Below are 17,397 nucleotides of genomic sequence, written 5' to 3' on the forward strand. Positions count from 1 at the left end.
GTCGAGAAATAGCTTATTTGTAATTTTCTATCTTTTCTATCTACTATATTGCTGCCTTTTCCACTATCTTTGTTACAAACTAGCTAGTTTATTGTTAAAACAACATTCTTTACTTAATTTTTATTGAAAAAAAAAAGGGACTTATAGCGATGGAAAGGAGAAATAAGCTGGGCAAAACTTAAAGTATAAAAAGAGGTACAACCTTCCTCTGACTTTGAAAGCTAATCAAATAATATGGAATCAGGACCTTGCAAAGTTCAAGAAAGAAAGTATTCCACCTTCAGTTATTCAAACGCGAACTACAGGCAAGTATACCATGACAAAACGAGATATCTTCCGCCAGGGGCACCACTAGGTCATGACCTAATTAATCTGGATTACAAGCGTCTATATAATTCATACGGGACAGAAACATTTGTGTTTTGCTAAACGACATTCAACTTTTACCGATTCGGTGTGCTTGTAATAAACAGAACAGAAACCTGTTTTTGCGTAACGGTAGTAACATTAGAAGTTAAGCGTTGCATTTTCCAAAGATCAAACGTGTTAGTATTAAATACAGGGTTAGTGACACTCATGAGAGAATCAGATTAAGATAGTACCCTGCGGGAATTATATTTTCCATCCATGTACTTACAGGGTGCAAGTAAATGTGGGGAGGATAAACCCGATTGGACTCATCGGGTGCAAATCCTTTTTTGATCCAACGTACCCTCATTGTGATGATGAGCTTGAGGATAAAGTGAGGATATATAAGTGCATTGTACGAGTGTAATACACTAAGAAGAATATATTTTGAACATGATTTCTATCAGGATATATCAATGACAAGATCTTCTGTGTATGATATTAAATTTACCCATCATTACCCTCTTTTTACCCAAAGAAAAAACGGAAGAAGTCGCGTCTTTTTAAGAACACGGCGTTTAAAAATAGTGACCATTTATTTCACTTCCACGGACTTCCCCACAAACTAATTTTAAGCTATAGTGGTCAGATTAGTAGAATTCGCCAATTGTTTGCTGCCGCTGCTGCTGGCGCATTTACTGGATTAACAAAATGTGATCTGGTCACCATAATTCCAACCCTCGGACTTATGGTGTATGTCTCACAGACACGAGACCCGTGTCTCCTCAAGAATTATAGGGAATAATATGGACCCATAATTATTGCTTACTTTCATATGTAGTCTTTTAAACAAAAATAGCAGAGACGGGACAGTTCCTCTATCAAGAAAAGGGTCCAGATCAAGAATTGAATTTTAGTGGCGGAGTGCACACTCGTAAAAAGTTACAAATCATAAATCATAAACCTTTAAAATGTTTGGTCACAGTACCTAATTGGAGTGGGAAGATTTTTTTACAAGTCGAATATGCATAATCAGCATGATTTAGTCAAGCTTAAGTAATCAGTTTTTTGACAATCATCCCAACTGGAGTAATAATGATGGAGGAGATATATCATACCACCAAATGTGATAGGATAATAACCAACCACTGAAAAAAAAATCAATTAATTTACTCACACACCAAAAGGCAGAATCAGTGTAACGCAGGTGGAATCAAACTTTTTTTTTTCCGCTTCAAGGAAATAAAGGCCCTTGCACTGTAGTGAAAAGGGGTAAAACGAAAATATAAAGGCAAGAATAGGTTATTTGGAAGCCTCTGTGTACTATTGGTGAAACAACCTAACAGGTTGTTTTATACACTTTTGGTGTGCGAGTGCGTGGAGAATGAAAATCTAAATAAGTTTCCCACATAAATATATCAATCCGCAAATACAGAAACGGTTAGGATTTGTACATCTTGGCTTACTTAATCAATGTAAAGTCATGAAAAGGGCTGCTCCCGATTGATACCAACCAATAGAATCTTCCTCCAGGAAAATAAAGAGTGTGCTACATGTAGTACACAAAAAAAAAATTTAGTTAAGCAGACCCCATACTCCCTTAATTTTGTGAGAGGAGGGCACTTATTGGCTATCATTTCAGTGTGGGGAAAAAAATCACATTTGATATAAAAAGTTAGGGCAATCATGCTTCTTTTCTGCTTTTTTCTTTATTAGTTTTTGATCTTTATTTCACACATGGGAGCTAAAATCTTCTCGAACGTTTACGCAATTGGCGCTTTTGCTGCCATTGCAGGTATTATGTTCGGTTTCGATATCGGTAGTAATTCAGGTGTTATTGGTACAGATCAGTAAGTTAAACGCGAATCTCAAAGCACAGGGATTGAGTACTTACTTTATCTTTAGATACCAAATTTTTTTCGAGAAACCTAGCGCCTTGTTACAAGGTGGTATCAATGGTGCCCTTTCAGCTGGTTGTTTCGTAGGTGCTCTCGGTTCTGGTTATCCCGCAGATAGATTTTCCAGAAAGTATACTCTTATTGCTGCTTCTGCTCTCTTCATTGTCGGATCTATTTTCCAAGCCGCTTGTAATGGTGTTGCTATGCTTTGTGTTGGTCGTGTCTTGAACGGTATTTCTGTTGGTGTCACTTCCATGGTTGTCCCTCTTTATCAATCTGAGATTGCTCCCAAGGAAATTCGTGGCCGTATCGTCGCTGTTCAACAATGGAGTATTACTTGGGGTATCATGATCTCGTAAGTTGATTGGCTAAAAAAACAAATTTGTTTTGATTATTAAACCTTATTGTTAGTTTCTGGATTCAATATGGTTGTCAATATTTTAACAACACTGCTGCTTTCCGTGTCCCTTGGGGTATCCAAGGTGTACCTGCTGTCATCCTTTGTGCTGGTATGTGGGCATTCCCATTCTCTCCCAGATGGCTCGCTGATCAAGGTCGTATGGAAGAAGCTTTCCAAGTTCTTGCTGACATTCATGGTAACGGTGACCGTACTCATCCTCGTGTCATCGTTGAAATGGAAGAAATCTCTGCAACCATTCACTTTGATAAGGAAATTGCTTCTCATCGTTATTCTGATTTATTAAAGCCTGGTATGGCTTACCGTGTCTTCCTTGGTGTTGCTCTCCAAGTCTGGCAACAATTGACTGGTATGAACATTATCATGTTCTACGTTGTCTTTTTATTCCAACAAGCTGGTATTGGTAGTGATCAAGAAGCTCAGCTTGTTTCATCCGGTATCTCTTATGTTGTTAACGTTGTCATGACTGTCCCTGCTATTCTTTATGTCGACAAGTGGGGTCGTCGTCCTACTTTGATTATCGGTGCTCTTGCTATGTCTATCTTCCTTTGGATTGTCGGTGGTATCTTGGCCACTGGTACTTGGTCTATTGGTCCCAAAGACAAGTATATCGTTGAACTTGACAACAAACACAAGGCCAACGCTGTTGTTGCATGTATCTACTTATTTGTTGCTTCTTTTGCTACTTCTTGGGGTCCTCTCGGTTGGATCTATCCCGCTGAAATTTACCCTCTCCGTGTTCGTGCCATGGCTGTTTCCTTGTCCACTGCTTCTAACTGGCTTTTCAACTGGATTTTGAACTTTGTCGTCCCCATGTTGATGGAGGAAATCCATTACGGTTTGTATCTCTTGTTTGCCGCCTTCAATTTCTTGATGTGTGTTCATGTCTTCTTTGCCTACCCCGAAACCAAGGGTTACACCGTAAGTAAAATTAGACAAAAGCCCTTTTTAACATGTGATTTTTAACCTTTCCTTTTCTTGCGTAGCTCGAAGAAATGGATGTTATTTTCGAATACAATCCTCGTAAGGCTATTCCTCGTGATGTTATGGACCAACGCTTGGAAGAAAGAGGTATTCGTCGTAACGAAGAAAAGAAGGCCTATGAAGCTCGTCAAGCTGGTAGCGTGGACGAAAAGTCTGGCCACGAAGAAAACGTCTAAATGTGTTTTCCCTCATATCTAATAACAACTATTTGAAATGGTTTTATCTCTTCTTTTTTTTTTTTAATATTCCTTATACACATACTTATTTTAATCTTTTAACTTTTTTTACATTAAACTGTTTTTTTTTACCTACCTTTTCTTTTTGTACAACGGCTGATACTAAAGCCGTCATTCATCTAGAATGTCGTCTGGGGCCAATAGGAAAAACGTTTAAACACAATTACATGACTGATCATTTTTAGTCCTTGTAATACTACATTATAAACAGAATCGAAACGTTCTATCAAATGCAGGTGGCAAACTGTGAGACAAGAATTAACTTTTACAACCACGTTGTCATCGACAGATACCAGTAGACTGAACAGGCCGGCCGCCACAGTCGATTTTAATCTTGTACACAAATCCTCTACATGCCATAGCATGTTGTTTATTTAAAGTATATCTGATTTAGGTGCATTATTTTTATAATTGTTGATGCATATTAAAAATGTATCGTCAGAAAATTACCCCTATTCTATTAGGATTAAATATTGGTGGTTGTATCAAATCTGCGACAGTCACTATCGGAATCGAAATAAAAAGACGCATCAGGCTTAAGTCAGCAACCTGTTTTTTTTTAATTTCAAGTTCTCCTTTTTGATGAAATCGTTTCAGGAGAAAAAAATATGTTTTCTCTGATTGTGGAAGTCATAGAAAACGTACTTTCAATGATTTTACCAGTAAATTCCAAGAGGATATAAAGAAGCTCTCTATGGACATGTTGTCCCGCTCGGGAAATAGCTCTACAGCGGTTGTGGTGCTCTTTATACAACAAAATGTTGTAGATTAAAAGACTAAGCGTTTATGTGGTATATATGTGAGTAAATTCTTGATTGAAGTAGGCCAGTTTAATTTAATAAATCTCACGTTTCAAGGTCATGCTCTTAAAAGTCCACCTAATCTGTCATTTTTAAATACACCAAAACCTTTGTAAATGCAAATGTTTATGTAAAGGTATCTCTTTCGTGATTTAACTTTCTTTCTTTTTTACTATGCAGAAACGTCAAGGGCAACTTCCGACATATCAGCCATAGCTTCCACTACTGCTTTTGCATATCGCGCCGTGTCTACTATCACCGAACTTGATAATAGTAGAATTAGTGTTAGTGACAACCTTAATGAAGGTGACAACTTTACTATTAAACCCGATAAAGCTGAAAACACAGACGGTGATAATGTGGCTGAAAAATGCTAATGGCAATGCTGGTGAAGTTGAGAATATCAGTGATACCGTCGCCAATTATACTACTGACTGCATTCGCTCTCAGCTTATCTCTAAAGCAAAGTTGTTTTCGGATAAAGAAGAAATTGATAAATTGCTTATATCAGGTTGCGTAAACATGATGGATGCTGTCTAAAAATCTGAGTATATAAGCATATTATCAATGAAAGCCACTACGATGATATTATTTGCTTTGCTAAAAGATTGCATTTCCAGTCTCGCAGTGTCCTTGTCAGCAAATGTTTTTCCAACAGGAAGCTCAGCTTTGAAAGCGGCCTTCAATTCAAATATTCGTTCATTGATGGACAAAGTCTCGGCGAAATTAATACAATGTAAGCGGCAGTTAAGTACCACCAGATATGCTATTTTCGATATTGTTAACTCTATTCTATCAAATGATATGAAAAAAAAAAGTAGTGACTAAAACTCTCATTCATACGCACATAACATATCTGACATGGCATGTTGGGAAAATGAAAGCCATCTCAATTAGCTTAAGTTTACGTCCAAATTTGAAGATATCCTAGATTTGCTTTTTCTGGTAGTGGTCTTTATACCTGTGGTGGAGAAGGAACATCACAGTCAACTAAACGTCTGGCTGTTTTTAATGACTATGAGGTTTTTTCAAACCATACCTCCGTTTCGGTAAAAAGTTTGACCTTCACTATGGTATGGTACCACTGCTTTTTGCATAAGCCTCGTGCTGCCGCAGGCCTTTTGTGTTAAATGAAGACTGATATGCGAGCAATTAAGCCAAAATGATGAGCTATCAAAGATTGAGATTAAGAAACTGCAAAACAAAAATATCAGTGTTAACAGCTGTATCACAACCAGGTCAATTTAATGACTGACTCAATAGACAACACTATTTTTTACTATGATTTTATCGTAAGGCGTGGATATCTGGTTCGATTATTTGAGTATGAAGATTTTTATATATGTCAAAAGCTACAATCGATCACTATCCCTACCTGTATGCTTGAATTGGATTTATTCCGTTCATCTTTGAAGTTTATGTTTGTTTGGAAATATCACATGATCAACCTGGACAAAGTACAACAGTCCCTGCTTGCAGACATTAGCAGTACGATTAGTTCTCGTCATTCTCCACCTCGCAATGTTCGGCCAGTTCAGGTGTACTTGTCGCCTCCTACTGCTAATAAGAGAAATCGTTCCGTGTTTGAGGAAGACCAAAAATAATTTGACATCAATATTCACTCTGTAACCTTCATTAAACTCAACACAGTGGTCATTAATTTTATCCATTTGATATCCTGGTTTAAGCACTGCTTAAAGGAAAAATTTAAATCCAGCCAAAAAGACACAATTTGAATTAGACTTGGTAGAAGCCAAATTCGATGAGAGATATGACCGCATCGGAACGCCAAGGTTTGATGAGAAGATTCAGTAACATGATGTTAAAAGTGATGTCAGTGGGGCTGTCGGTAATACCTTTTGCCCGGAATAATAATTAGCAAGATTTATGGCCTGTTACATGTTCGAGGCTAAGGAAAGGAGGCTCCGTTTTTATAAAGAGAGATTCTGAAAAGTAAGATACTATCTAATTTTGACGTAATGTTATGCGTTCAGACGTGTGACAGAATACATGTACATTGTCTTCAAAAAAGAGTTTAAACAGGTTAATTGTAATAAAATTTTAGCAGAAAAAAAAAATCAACCTATTTTTCCCATTGGTTCATGTTCCATTGTTATTTTTTTTTTTTTTTTTTTTTTTTTTTAAGAATAAGAATATAAATAGAAGCAATAGTTTTTCCTTTTCATCTTTACTTATTTAAATTATACAACATCTTAAAATGGCCGCAGTTACTGAATCCAAATATAAATCTTTCATGAAGCCTGTCAAGTTCTGGCAAAAGGCCGCCCCAAAGGAAATTGCAACAGTGGATGACACTGAAAGTCAGCAGGAGATTGAAGAAACAACACAAGTTAAAACCAACGGTTTCATTCCTTCGTTTGGTCTCAGTAAGAAGAAACCAAGTCAACAAGCATTCGTTGAGACCAAGAAGGGAGAGATTTATAAGCTATCGACTATCGATGTTGATGGTATGTATGCTCCTCCGTCACCTGGTCTCCAAGGCAAGAGAGATCATTGGATTGATGCTGTCGATATGGATTTCTATCTGCCCAGTTCCGAGTGTTTAACTACCCATGTTGGAGAAAAGCATGACTTTTTCACACCCTCCAGCACATTTGTGCGAACTCAGCCATACATTTTCCCCGTTGCATCTCATATGTCAGATTCTAGTTTGTCTACCGTTCCATCATTTATTGAGGATGATGGAAGTTCTGATATATTGTCAAGCTCAAACAGGTCAAGCGCCATCTTTTAATACTGTCTTATATTTGGTTTATCAACCTATCCCCCCATCTGTACCATATTTTTCTTTACATCCTTATCCCCACTTAATAATCCCCCAATCTAATAAAAAGACTTATTTCAGCTAAATGATTCTGGTGACACCCTGTGATATCATAGCGATGTTTCTAACTATGCATATGATAATGAATTTATTGATGGTGTTTCAATAAAAATTGTGTATATGTATTCAATTTTTTTACCATTTTTTCACTTTTAACTTTAACAACCAACTTTAACAAAGATGAATAACCACGATAACATTACAGATGCTGGTAAATAAAAAAATATCACAGGTTATATGATGTCATTTGCTGATTATTTATTTATAGATATGGAAGCTGAATTTATTGAGCGAAACAATAATTTAAAGAGATCATGGAATAACATAATTGACAAGATTGATAACGTAATGTCATACAAGCCTATATCCATGGTTACGTTTTTTTTTAAAAAAATAAAACTAATCTTCTTCTATTTAGGTTGCAAGAAGCACTCATAGTTACTTGGAAGCTCCTGAGCTCCGTGCAGACATTAACTCTACCTCAACTGAAAGCGGACACCTTGGTGCTTTTAAAGCAAGTGGTAACCCTGGCAATTATAGTGATACTACATCTACTTCTGGTATGATGAACGGCCGAGTAAATAGAACTGGCTTTTATGATGAAGACTCAGGTTTAAACAGTGGCCGCCATTCTACTGGCTTTTACGATGGCAGAATTAATTCTGCTATTTCAAACTCTCGGTCTAGATCTGGTTATGATAGCACACAAGCTACCGATAATTTAGAAACTCGTCGTACACCCTCGAATGTTTTAGTTGAACAATCTAGCCGCCACAGTGGGGGACTGACCAGCATGGATCGCAAATTGATGAATAGCGTACAGAGTGACATCCATGCTATGCACTCAACAGACCCAGAGGAATTCGAAGGTGTAGCTTCTAAGATCGATGAAACCTTTGGTAACACTGCCTTGATGTAAATATAAAATATATATAAGAAAAGTGGCTTAATAAAATCTATGCCGTTTTGTCGAAAATATTTGCAATCTATTTATTTCAATTTGAAAGATAGTCTGCATGACCTATATTGTTAATTGTGCTTCTACCATACAACGTTGCATGGTGCGGCAATATTAAAAATTCTGATGATTCACTAAAGATACTGTAATGGAGTATTATGTAATATGCTTTATTAGAAGATGGGTTTGCTGGTCACATGATGGGCATAATTTAAGTTTAGACACATGTGACCTTTGTTTAAACACTATAAACAATTACCTTGAAGATCTGGACTTTATCCCTGTGTCATCACTTTCGTCTTCACTGTCCAAAGTTAAATCGATTACATCTGATTTTTGTTTTTTGCGGGATTGCTGTTGTTGTGATTGGTCAATTAGTTCTGGGGAAAATGCCCTTTTGGCACCGGATGTAGGTGATGCAGCGGCGACGGGTACGGGTATAGAATTGTTTGCGGTGGAAATATTGGCCCCTTCTTCGTCATCGTCGTCATCCAGTAAAATAGTCACTTCAGGTTCGGGTTTAATCTCTGGGATTTCTTCCTCTTCGGACTCCTCTTCCGCCAGATCTGGATTTTCATCGATAATAGTGACAACACCGCTAGGCTCGACACGTACGCTGTCAATGTGTTTGGGAGTATTAACTAACATTTGCGAGAAGAACTCATCTACGATTAGGTCTTCCCAGGTCTCGATCCGTCGCTGACATACAGGACATGACCAAGTAGGTGTTTGTTCATTCATAGTTAAGAATGTAGTTGCATCAAAGCACTGAAGATGATTACAAGACTTGGATCGGATGGGTGTGACAATACGCGTAAAGGCAAGCTATAATATGTGGTCAGTATATATAAATCAGACTGACATATCAAACACTTACAGGGCACTTGGTTGACACTGTCTCTGACTCCATTGAAATATCCGCATCTTCTTGGACTTCCTGCACTATACAATTAAATCAGTACCACTATTTAAAAAAAAAAAAGAAACTGCGTGCAAACATGCTGCTTACATTTCTTCAACACTTGTTCTTTAGACAAGACCCGTGTACTTTTCATTGTATCAATTAGCGTTTGCACTGGCGTCCTTTCGACAATATAGGCGCTGGCGATGAATGGGAATTCGCTGTTGATATAAATTAACTCGATGTTATTCTGTGCAGACTTTCTAATCATGATACTCAGGTCAGGTGGATTGACTGTACCGGGTTTGCTCTTTAAACATCGTAAACTCTATTGTAAAGGGAATAATTGATTTAATAAGTGTGCGTTATTGACAGTTTGTGTACTCACGTGTCCAGGGATAACATTCTCATTGATTTTCAATTCACATATACCAGGGAACTCAAGCTGTAACTGCTCAGTGGCGCCTGTATATTTTGCGCAGTAAAAGCGAATTTGGTATGGAGGCCTTTCATCGACAGCATTGTGCGTGGCCAGTAATCGTCGATTCTCTTCAGTCAAGGTGAAAGAGAACGATCTGGATTGTCTGGCTTGTCCAGCCACTACCAAAAAAAAAAAAAAAAAAAATAAGGATGAGTGAGGTGGGATTGACTTTTTTATTATTATTATTTTACCTGGGCAAACTTTGATCGAGGTTAATCGACAGACAGGCTTAATAAACGGGCTTGGAACGAAGCTTATTTGATTAATAGATTGAGCACAAGTAGTGGCGCGTTTAGCTTTTTGTACTGTAATCTTTATCGGGTCTGCTTCGTATTCCCATGATAGCCTAGATATTATCAGTATCTATTTCTTTGTTCTGTTATTTTTTTTTAATGATCTTACTTTCTGGGTGCTGTTTCATTGACGATTTTAACGACATTTGAGAGGCTGGTAGTTCGTTTGTTTATGAGAAGGTTACCAATATAGGCGCAGAACCTATTGATTATATCCTCCTTTTTTCCAGAAACTACGAGCTTTTGTTGAGTGCCCAGTGTCTCATTGACCGCTCTCATACAATCACTAATTTCCTTTACTGTCGCATTTCTAAGATCGGCTTGCAACACCTAATTGTTTTTAATAAAAAAGAAAATAAACGCAAATACTTATCAGTAGATATTTTTTTAGAGTTACGATACAAGACTTACTTGAATTTGGTTACTCATAACGGGTGAGTTATAGTTGTGTGTTGAAAAAAAAAAAAAAAAAAAAAAAAAGGTCTGTACAGGCGGTGCACAACGGATTTCATACACTCTCTTCTTGCCCTCCCTTGTGTGACTCCAGCGTGACCGTCTTATCTTCTCAAATTTGCCCATCGCACCATAATCAGGCACAATCGATTCCCGATAGGCAATACTGTTGTAATGTATCTTACGGAAACAAATTCAAACATTCTTTTTTCATGTGCTTTACCATGTAAGTTATTATATAAATCCAATAAAATGATGAACCTACTTTATAATGCTATATATTCCGAGCAGTTTCTTTGGACTATTTAAGTGCTTACGATCATGCATAGTGACAGATATCTACCTCAACCTAGTGTCAATGGGCAATCATGACACTTCTTTATGCAATGTAAAAAAATCCAACTATGTGCATACTATTCACATGTAGATAATGCCTCTCTTGTCTCTTAGAGTTATGAAAACCACGAAAAATTTCTGGTCTAAACAGTTTTTTTAAAAAGGGAACAAAAGGGCTCTATTTAGCGTGAAAAAAAAAACGTTATAAGGACAGCCATTTCGCATAGGCTCTTTTCTCAATTCATAATCAATAATCTGCTTTGAAATCGCTGTTATGGCATTAAAGTGAGACATACAGCCATTAAACGAAAGAATTTTTGCTGACTTTTAAGGTTTCCCAAAGAGTGGGAAATTGGTATTTCAATTGATGAGCCCCCTTATGTGTCAAGAATAATCTGTTATTATCCCTTTAAGATCTGTGCATTGTTGCAGCCAAACTAATGCGGCTTGAAGTTACACAGAGTGTGAGCTTTTTTACAAATGACCTCTACTTTTTCTAATAAATACGACTTGACTAAAGATCTAGTTCACAAATAATTTGTAATTGACTCCTCTATGATTCCCTCAACTTCTATATATTTGCTTATTTTAGGTTCATAACTTCTCATAGATAAACCTAATTGCAAAACATCCTATAAAGTATGATTTATTTGCGCTGGATGAAGAAATCAGATCAGTGCAAAATGCGAATGTAAGAGCAACAGAAAAGGACATAGAAAAGCAAGTGTACGAGAAGATAATCAAGCAAGCCTTTGAAGTACTCGGTATTGTCAATATCAATTTTTTCTACATGATACATATGACAAACCAATTATTGAAGAAAATTGTGGTGAATGATTTCTGTATTTTTATAAATATTTACTCGCCACAGGGTTGTGCCCTGTGTACAGACTTCAACGATATGACGTGAACAAGCGGGGCAATGTGTGGTTCATGATTAACTTTTATATTACCATCCATCCTTAATGTGATGTGATAATTAACTTATTATTATATCTATGATATTCTCAACAATTCCTCTTCTGAACGGAGAAAGGGTTAGGTCGTTTTGGGAAACCAGTGAACTAAAGCCAATTAATGAGATGATTTTATCCCCATTTTGGTCTCTGTTAACAGTGGTAGATCGGGTGGATATCCTTCTTGGGAATTTGGGGTTTATACAAACCACTGCATCTTGGACCTTTTTTATCATGTGTTCTAAAAATAACGTTGACTTCTTCTTAAAGGGCGACGTCTGGTAATGCATGGTCTTACTTAATTCGTACAGTATGAATTACAGTGTTTAAAGACAGCGAATGTTGAGATTGTGTTTTTTGAATTCTTGGGCACAATGAGTGTAAGTTTTTCTCTTGCAGAAAAAACAGTAAACCTTGCATCGATAAACTTGACAGATAGCATAAAGCAAAAGCATGTCCCTGAGGGGGGAGGTTTTGCTGTCCAGAATATCTTGCGGAAATTAGGCGAAAGTTATTTTCAGCAGTTCCACTTAGCAGACAAATTATTTAATCGACAGATAAATTGTGCCTAACTTCTTCAACCTATTTCACATTGCGAACCTTGAGATCCTGCCCCTTTAAGTATTTGAGGGTATAAATTAGGCTTTCATTAAAGCTGTGGCTATAATTATCGTACATTCTTTTTTGTATTGCAATTGACACTCATCAACATTATGAATCGTGTTCACCAATACATTATTACATTCGAAATAAAATTGAGCGATTATTGATACATTAAAGTGGGTCCGGATTAAGAATATATTGACTGTTAAGTGTTTAACTACAAAGCTAACAGCCAAATGTCTGAGTAATCCCCAGCTATGTTACCTCAGCCATTCTTTTTAAAACTGGTATGCACAGCTATACTATAAAACCAAATATAACTCTGTACACAAATCTGCCAAGATCGTCCGTTTCTTGTTTGTTGGAAAAGTTCTGTAATTGTAAATAAAGAGCTTAAATCTTTAAAAGCCAAGAATTTTAGGCTGCAAACGGAAATTTCTATGACGAAACATGTAAAAAAAAAAGTATTGCGTGTTAAAATGATACAACCTGATGACACGCAAATGTCGATGCAAGGCAGTTTTTGAAACAATAAAGGGCGGGTGCTATGATCATATATAAGAGAACTCATAAGACATAAAGTGTGTGTAACAAATCATAATGCCGGAATTGTCAATACGGTCATACGGGAGACTATTAGAAGTTTATGGAAATTAAGAGAGAATAAGCAAGGAAAGCTGACTGATCTCCGTTGGGAATCCATTGTGATTTTAATTAGTTAATACGACGTTGTGCAACAGTCGAAAACAATAAATAAAAATGACATACAAAAAGTGATACCACATTAAAATCCCATTGTATGAGTATACCGCATGTGTTCCGTTCTTTTCACGTGGCAAACAAAATGCTACGACCTTTCAAGCTCGAAACTTTTCCGCCCTGTATTTATTTATAACCTACTTAACCCCCTTCTTTTTTTTTTGTCTTTCTTTTGCTTTCCTCCTTTTTTATTCAAAATTCTAAATTATCCCCCACAAACATGGCTACACTAGTTTCACTAGTATTAAATAACGCCGATAGATTACCTATAGTAGGGTCACCTATCGGTCAAGCAACAACATGGTATCGTCGAAGAAGTAATAGCAACGAAGCCATTTGCGAAATCCCACCTCCACCTTATGAGAAGGAACCAGTCCATTCGCGGCTTACCCAAATTTCAGATTATGTTTGGAAAAGAGCCAGTTTTAGTAGTGGTACACAACCACAAGAAATAGTTCCCATACCAACAGTAACATCTGAGCAAATTTTGGATAAAAAACAGGTGGATGAAGGCATATCACTCTTACAAATGGCATCACACATGAATCAAGACATCACAGGAAAACATAATCAAATGTCGATTGATTTATACATGATGGGATTAGACAAAATATTGGCTTCGATTCCAAGTATGCGCAATTGTTACACATGTAATACAAAAGAAAAATTCTGATAACATTTACCCAAATGTAGTTAATTCTGATCCAAGCGTGAAAGCAACCCTTGAAAACAAGCTTTCTGAATTTAAGAAGAGAAACGGGCTTGTTTTAAACGAAGAAAATGAAAACAAGAAAAGAAAACTAACAGAAGGAGAACAAAAAGAAGCACTCGGAGGTCTTTCTGATCTAGTAATTCATGCCGCAGTCCTTGGTGCAATTGCCTTAAAGAAAAGTTCCCTTCCTGGTAAGCCTTTGTTATTTTTTTGTTTGCGTTTCATAAATATTTATCCAAGAATAGGAATTTTTTCTAGGGCATTTCAGTTAACCAAGGATGGTTTGTTAAAAATTGATGAAACATGCTCTATTCGCGAAAGAACCTTAAACTTAACATCTGTCGGCCTTTCGAAAGCGTTGGAGTTAGACAAACATTATGAAGTCCATCAGTTCTTTGCAGAGATTTTTTATACTGGATGCACAGCCGTATTAAAAGCAAGCATTGCTTATGCAGAGCAAAGTGATCTTACAACAACTGCTGCTGCTGCTGCTGCTGCCGATGATGCTACTATTTAAAACTCACATCATGTGTTATAAAAAAAGAAAGGTCACCCTTTTTTTTGTACTGTAGTAAAGATTAAAACCCCTTCTATATTTATTCCCTTTTTTTTTTCTCCTATAACTTTATCATGGATGATATGTATCAATACGCTGCTTCGGCAGTAGATAGCAATACTAAAAAAACAACTGCTGTACCTGAAGAGGACGATGTTATTATAAAGGCCTTTAGTAATATGGGCTGGGGTAAAAAATGGACCAGTTTGGTCGACACCGTGAAAAAACAGGTAAAATAAAGTTTACCATAAAATTACCCTCCTAATAACAAAAACATAGAGCGAAGCTTTTGTTGAAGGGACTAAGAAAGACCTTCAAGAATTTGCTCAAGTCTTAACTGAAGATGACGATGAAAATGAAATTACTACAACAATTAACGAAGACGGACAGGCAACTACCAGTAGAGATATTACAGCTGACCTTAACCCAATGGACACCATTCGTGAGAATCTTGCAAAAATCAATACCGTCAACTTCACTAGTCTACGGGATGGATTGACACATACTTTGAACCAAACTTTACCTTCTCAAATCACATCTGTCAGATTACCTGAGAATATGGACTTGACTCAATTGCAAGAAGGTTTAACTAATGGAACACGATCAGCTGAACACTATCTACAAAAGTTTGGCACTGACGTTATTTCGGCTTTGAAAAACACGGTTACTGTGCTAGGACCTGAAGAGCAAGAAGTAACAGTAGAGAGTAATAATGAGAGTGCCCCGCGTATATAGTAAAGTAAACCAACCTTGTTTATAAAGCTTGACTAAAGGAAACTGTTTTAGTGCTAATCGAAAGGAAGCTTTAATAGCAAAGATGCAAACCAACGAAAGCACCTATTTAACAGAGCCTGAATTATCAAAGAAGGATAAAGAGCAAGAAAAAAAGGTTCTGGATACATTCAACGCAAGTTTTAAAATTGACGAATATACAGATGAAATCGCACAGTTATTAAACGATTATCCAGCACTTCGAGAAACCATGGATAGATTAGGTACGGCACATGTGTATACGCGTTTTTAGAAGATTTACTTATATATTAAACTATAGTACCTGTTCAAGTAAGCTATGCTTTATTTTGGCAACGCTATTTTTATCACGCATGGAAGATTGAACAAGACGAACAGAAGAGACAGCTGATTGTACAAGGTGTGACAGAAGACGATGCCGACTTTAAATGGGATTCGGACGATGAAGATAGCCAAGTACCTGCACCAGTTACTAGTACATCTACTGCAACAATCACAACCAAAAATATCAAGACAGATGAACCAACTAGTAGAACTTCCACCACAAACTCTGAAGGAACTGATGATTTCAGTAACATTTCAGAGCCAATCGAATCACCGCCGCTTAAATCGTCACAAACCACAGAAGATGAATGGGTTAAAGCTGAAAAGAAAAAATCCGATGATGAGGAAGATAGTGATAGTGATTGGGAATAAATAAAGCCATACTTTGACCAAAAACCACCAGGACTATTTCACTAATTAGGATCATAAACTTGGCAAAGTATATTTGAGTATAAACTCGAAACTCAACCCAATTTTACTTTACTGAATCATATCCTCATTATAAGGCCTGTCAGTCTTTCTATTGACAAGCAATGAGATTTGTATTCATTCACTTCTATTTCAAAAACTAAATCATATCTCACGTTTCACAATTTAATATAGTCTCTTTTCATAAGCTATCACAGTTTCAACTTGTTGCGTTTGCATATCCGCATAATGTTACACTGGAGGCTTAAGATTCACAAATCCGATTTAAAATTTTTAGAATTAACAGCACCGTTTTAATATTGAGATACGTGCATAACGCATACGCAGTGGACTGACGCTTAAGAACGCTACACAAAAATGTGCTGTCTAATATATTAATTTGATTTAGAACTGATCAACACCTGGAACTTCAAGAAGCTTCTAGATAAAATTCGAAACTTTTTTTGCTTCCATTACAACATGCCATAAAAATTAAAAAAAAAACACAAAAATTCAAATATCCACATATGAGAATGAACGGGCAGAAAAAACTATGCACAATGTAACATTGGCATCACGTTGTAAATCAGACATACACAAGATTCCTATGCTTTTACCTTTTTGTTAAATAAAGTAAAAATAAATTTCAGAAGTGTCAAATTGTTATGTATAGTCTTTATGCTTTTCCTTTAGTATATGATACGTCCTTTCAGATCGAACTATTTTAACTAAGCTGTCTTTTTTTATATAGACTAAAAGTCTCTTATTATCTTTGCCGAACATAACATGAGATATCTTTGCATTCACATCCCAGTCCCAAAATAAATGATCGCAATTATAAACTAAAACGCCTTGGAGGTATTTCTGGTCAGAAATCTTTATCCGCTTAAACTCCTTGTTATAAGGGCTAGTTATTACATAACCAAATTTAAGTAATTAAAAAGAGAATTGTTGAATGCTTTTAATGCTTTTTCAAGCAAAAAACTATCAATCTTTGAGTTTCTTAGCCATTTATGCACAACCACCGATTCAAAGCTCATTGATCTGTGATAGTGGGCAATACTTAAAGTTGGTCCTTTGGTTTTTGGATGGTGTCAGTAGATGTTAATATATATATGTAATGCGGACTAAATCAAACTTTTTTTTGACCATTTTGGAATTTTACTTTAACTTAGAAGACTCAAATAATGATATATATGTGCCGTATATTATATAGGAACATTAATAGACAACTTCCTATTCAAGTATATACTCTTGTGGAAACCTTTTTATTCTATCTATTTCATACAAGGTAAAAAACTTAAACTATCATTTACCCTGTAATTCTGCCCGTACTAAAATAAAAATTACGTCAATACTTATCCACAGCAGAATTGTC

At 36.4% G+C, this 17,397-nt stretch overlaps 7 protein-coding genes across 7 annotated transcripts; 6 read left to right on the forward strand and 1 right to left on the reverse strand.

Annotated features, from left to right (window-relative positions):
• The first annotated feature begins 1,987 nt into the window (after positions 1 to 1,987).
• On the forward strand, positions 1,988 to 3,960 carry EV154DRAFT_599464 (general substrate transporter). Its single transcript, XM_051607116.1, has 4 exons — positions 1,988 to 2,198; positions 2,254 to 2,601; positions 2,658 to 3,585; positions 3,651 to 3,960. Exons 1-4 carry the CDS (start codon positions 2,086 to 2,088, stop codon positions 3,822 to 3,824), a joined length of 1,563 nt encoding a protein of 520 aa, XP_051461677.1. The 5' UTR covers positions 1,988 to 2,085; the 3' UTR covers positions 3,825 to 3,960.
• A 1,024-nt stretch (positions 3,961 to 4,984) lies between these two features.
• On the forward strand, positions 4,985 to 6,752 carry EV154DRAFT_548521 (uncharacterized protein; the record flags this gene model as incomplete). The annotated part of the gene is made up of 2 exons (XM_051604806.1): positions 4,985 to 5,200; positions 5,908 to 6,752. 2 exons carry the CDS (start codon positions 4,985 to 4,987, stop codon positions 6,286 to 6,288), a joined length of 597 nt encoding a protein of 198 aa, XP_051461678.1. The 3' UTR covers positions 6,289 to 6,752.
• A 65-nt stretch (positions 6,753 to 6,817) lies between these two features.
• Positions 6,818 to 7,667, forward strand: EV154DRAFT_496436 (uncharacterized protein). Its single transcript, XM_051600148.1, has one exon. The coding sequence runs from the start codon at positions 6,903 to 6,905 to the stop codon at positions 7,437 to 7,439; it is 537 nt and encodes a 178-aa protein (XP_051461679.1). The 5' UTR covers positions 6,818 to 6,902; the 3' UTR covers positions 7,440 to 7,667.
• EV154DRAFT_38834 (uncharacterized protein) lies at positions 7,606 to 8,475 on the forward strand. Its single transcript, XM_051595069.1, has 3 exons — positions 7,606 to 7,740; positions 7,798 to 7,874; positions 7,948 to 8,475. Exons 1-3 carry the CDS (start codon positions 7,710 to 7,712, stop codon positions 8,446 to 8,448), a joined length of 609 nt encoding a protein of 202 aa, XP_051461680.1. The 5' UTR covers positions 7,606 to 7,709; the 3' UTR covers positions 8,449 to 8,475.
• Positions 8,476 to 8,499: 24 nt separating this feature from the next.
• EV154DRAFT_496441 (PINIT domain-containing protein) lies at positions 8,500 to 10,628 on the reverse strand. The gene is made up of 7 exons (XM_051600149.1): positions 10,574 to 10,628; positions 10,272 to 10,492; positions 10,061 to 10,215; positions 9,777 to 9,988; positions 9,497 to 9,716; positions 9,365 to 9,429; positions 8,500 to 9,312 (listed from the first exon to the last, which is right to left on the reverse strand). The coding sequence occupies exons 1-7, from the start codon at positions 10,589 to 10,591 to the stop codon at positions 8,743 to 8,745; spliced, it is 1,461 nt and encodes a 486-aa protein (XP_051461681.1). The 5' UTR covers positions 10,592 to 10,628; the 3' UTR covers positions 8,500 to 8,742.
• Positions 10,629 to 13,419: 2,791 nt separating this feature from the next.
• Positions 13,420 to 14,535, forward strand: EV154DRAFT_458340 (uncharacterized protein). Its single transcript, XM_051597440.1, has 3 exons — positions 13,420 to 13,898; positions 13,963 to 14,172; positions 14,227 to 14,535. Exons 1-3 carry the CDS (start codon positions 13,490 to 13,492, stop codon positions 14,496 to 14,498), a joined length of 891 nt encoding a protein of 296 aa, XP_051461682.1. The 5' UTR covers positions 13,420 to 13,489; the 3' UTR covers positions 14,499 to 14,535.
• A 76-nt stretch (positions 14,536 to 14,611) lies between these two features.
• EV154DRAFT_575252 (uncharacterized protein) lies at positions 14,612 to 15,983 on the forward strand (the record flags this gene model as incomplete). The annotated part of the gene is made up of 4 exons (XM_051606449.1): positions 14,612 to 14,767; positions 14,817 to 15,271; positions 15,300 to 15,532; positions 15,589 to 15,983. 4 exons carry the CDS (start codon positions 14,612 to 14,614, stop codon positions 15,981 to 15,983), a joined length of 1,239 nt encoding a protein of 412 aa, XP_051461683.1.
• Positions 15,984 to 17,397: the final 1,414 nt, after the last annotated feature.

Source organism: Mucor mucedo (genome assembly GCF_025094135.1).
Source record: "Mucor mucedo strain NRRL 3635 chromosome Unknown EV154scaffold_12, whole genome shotgun sequence".
NCBI classification, from domain to species: domain Eukaryota; kingdom Fungi; phylum Mucoromycota; class Mucoromycetes; order Mucorales; family Mucoraceae; genus Mucor; species Mucor mucedo.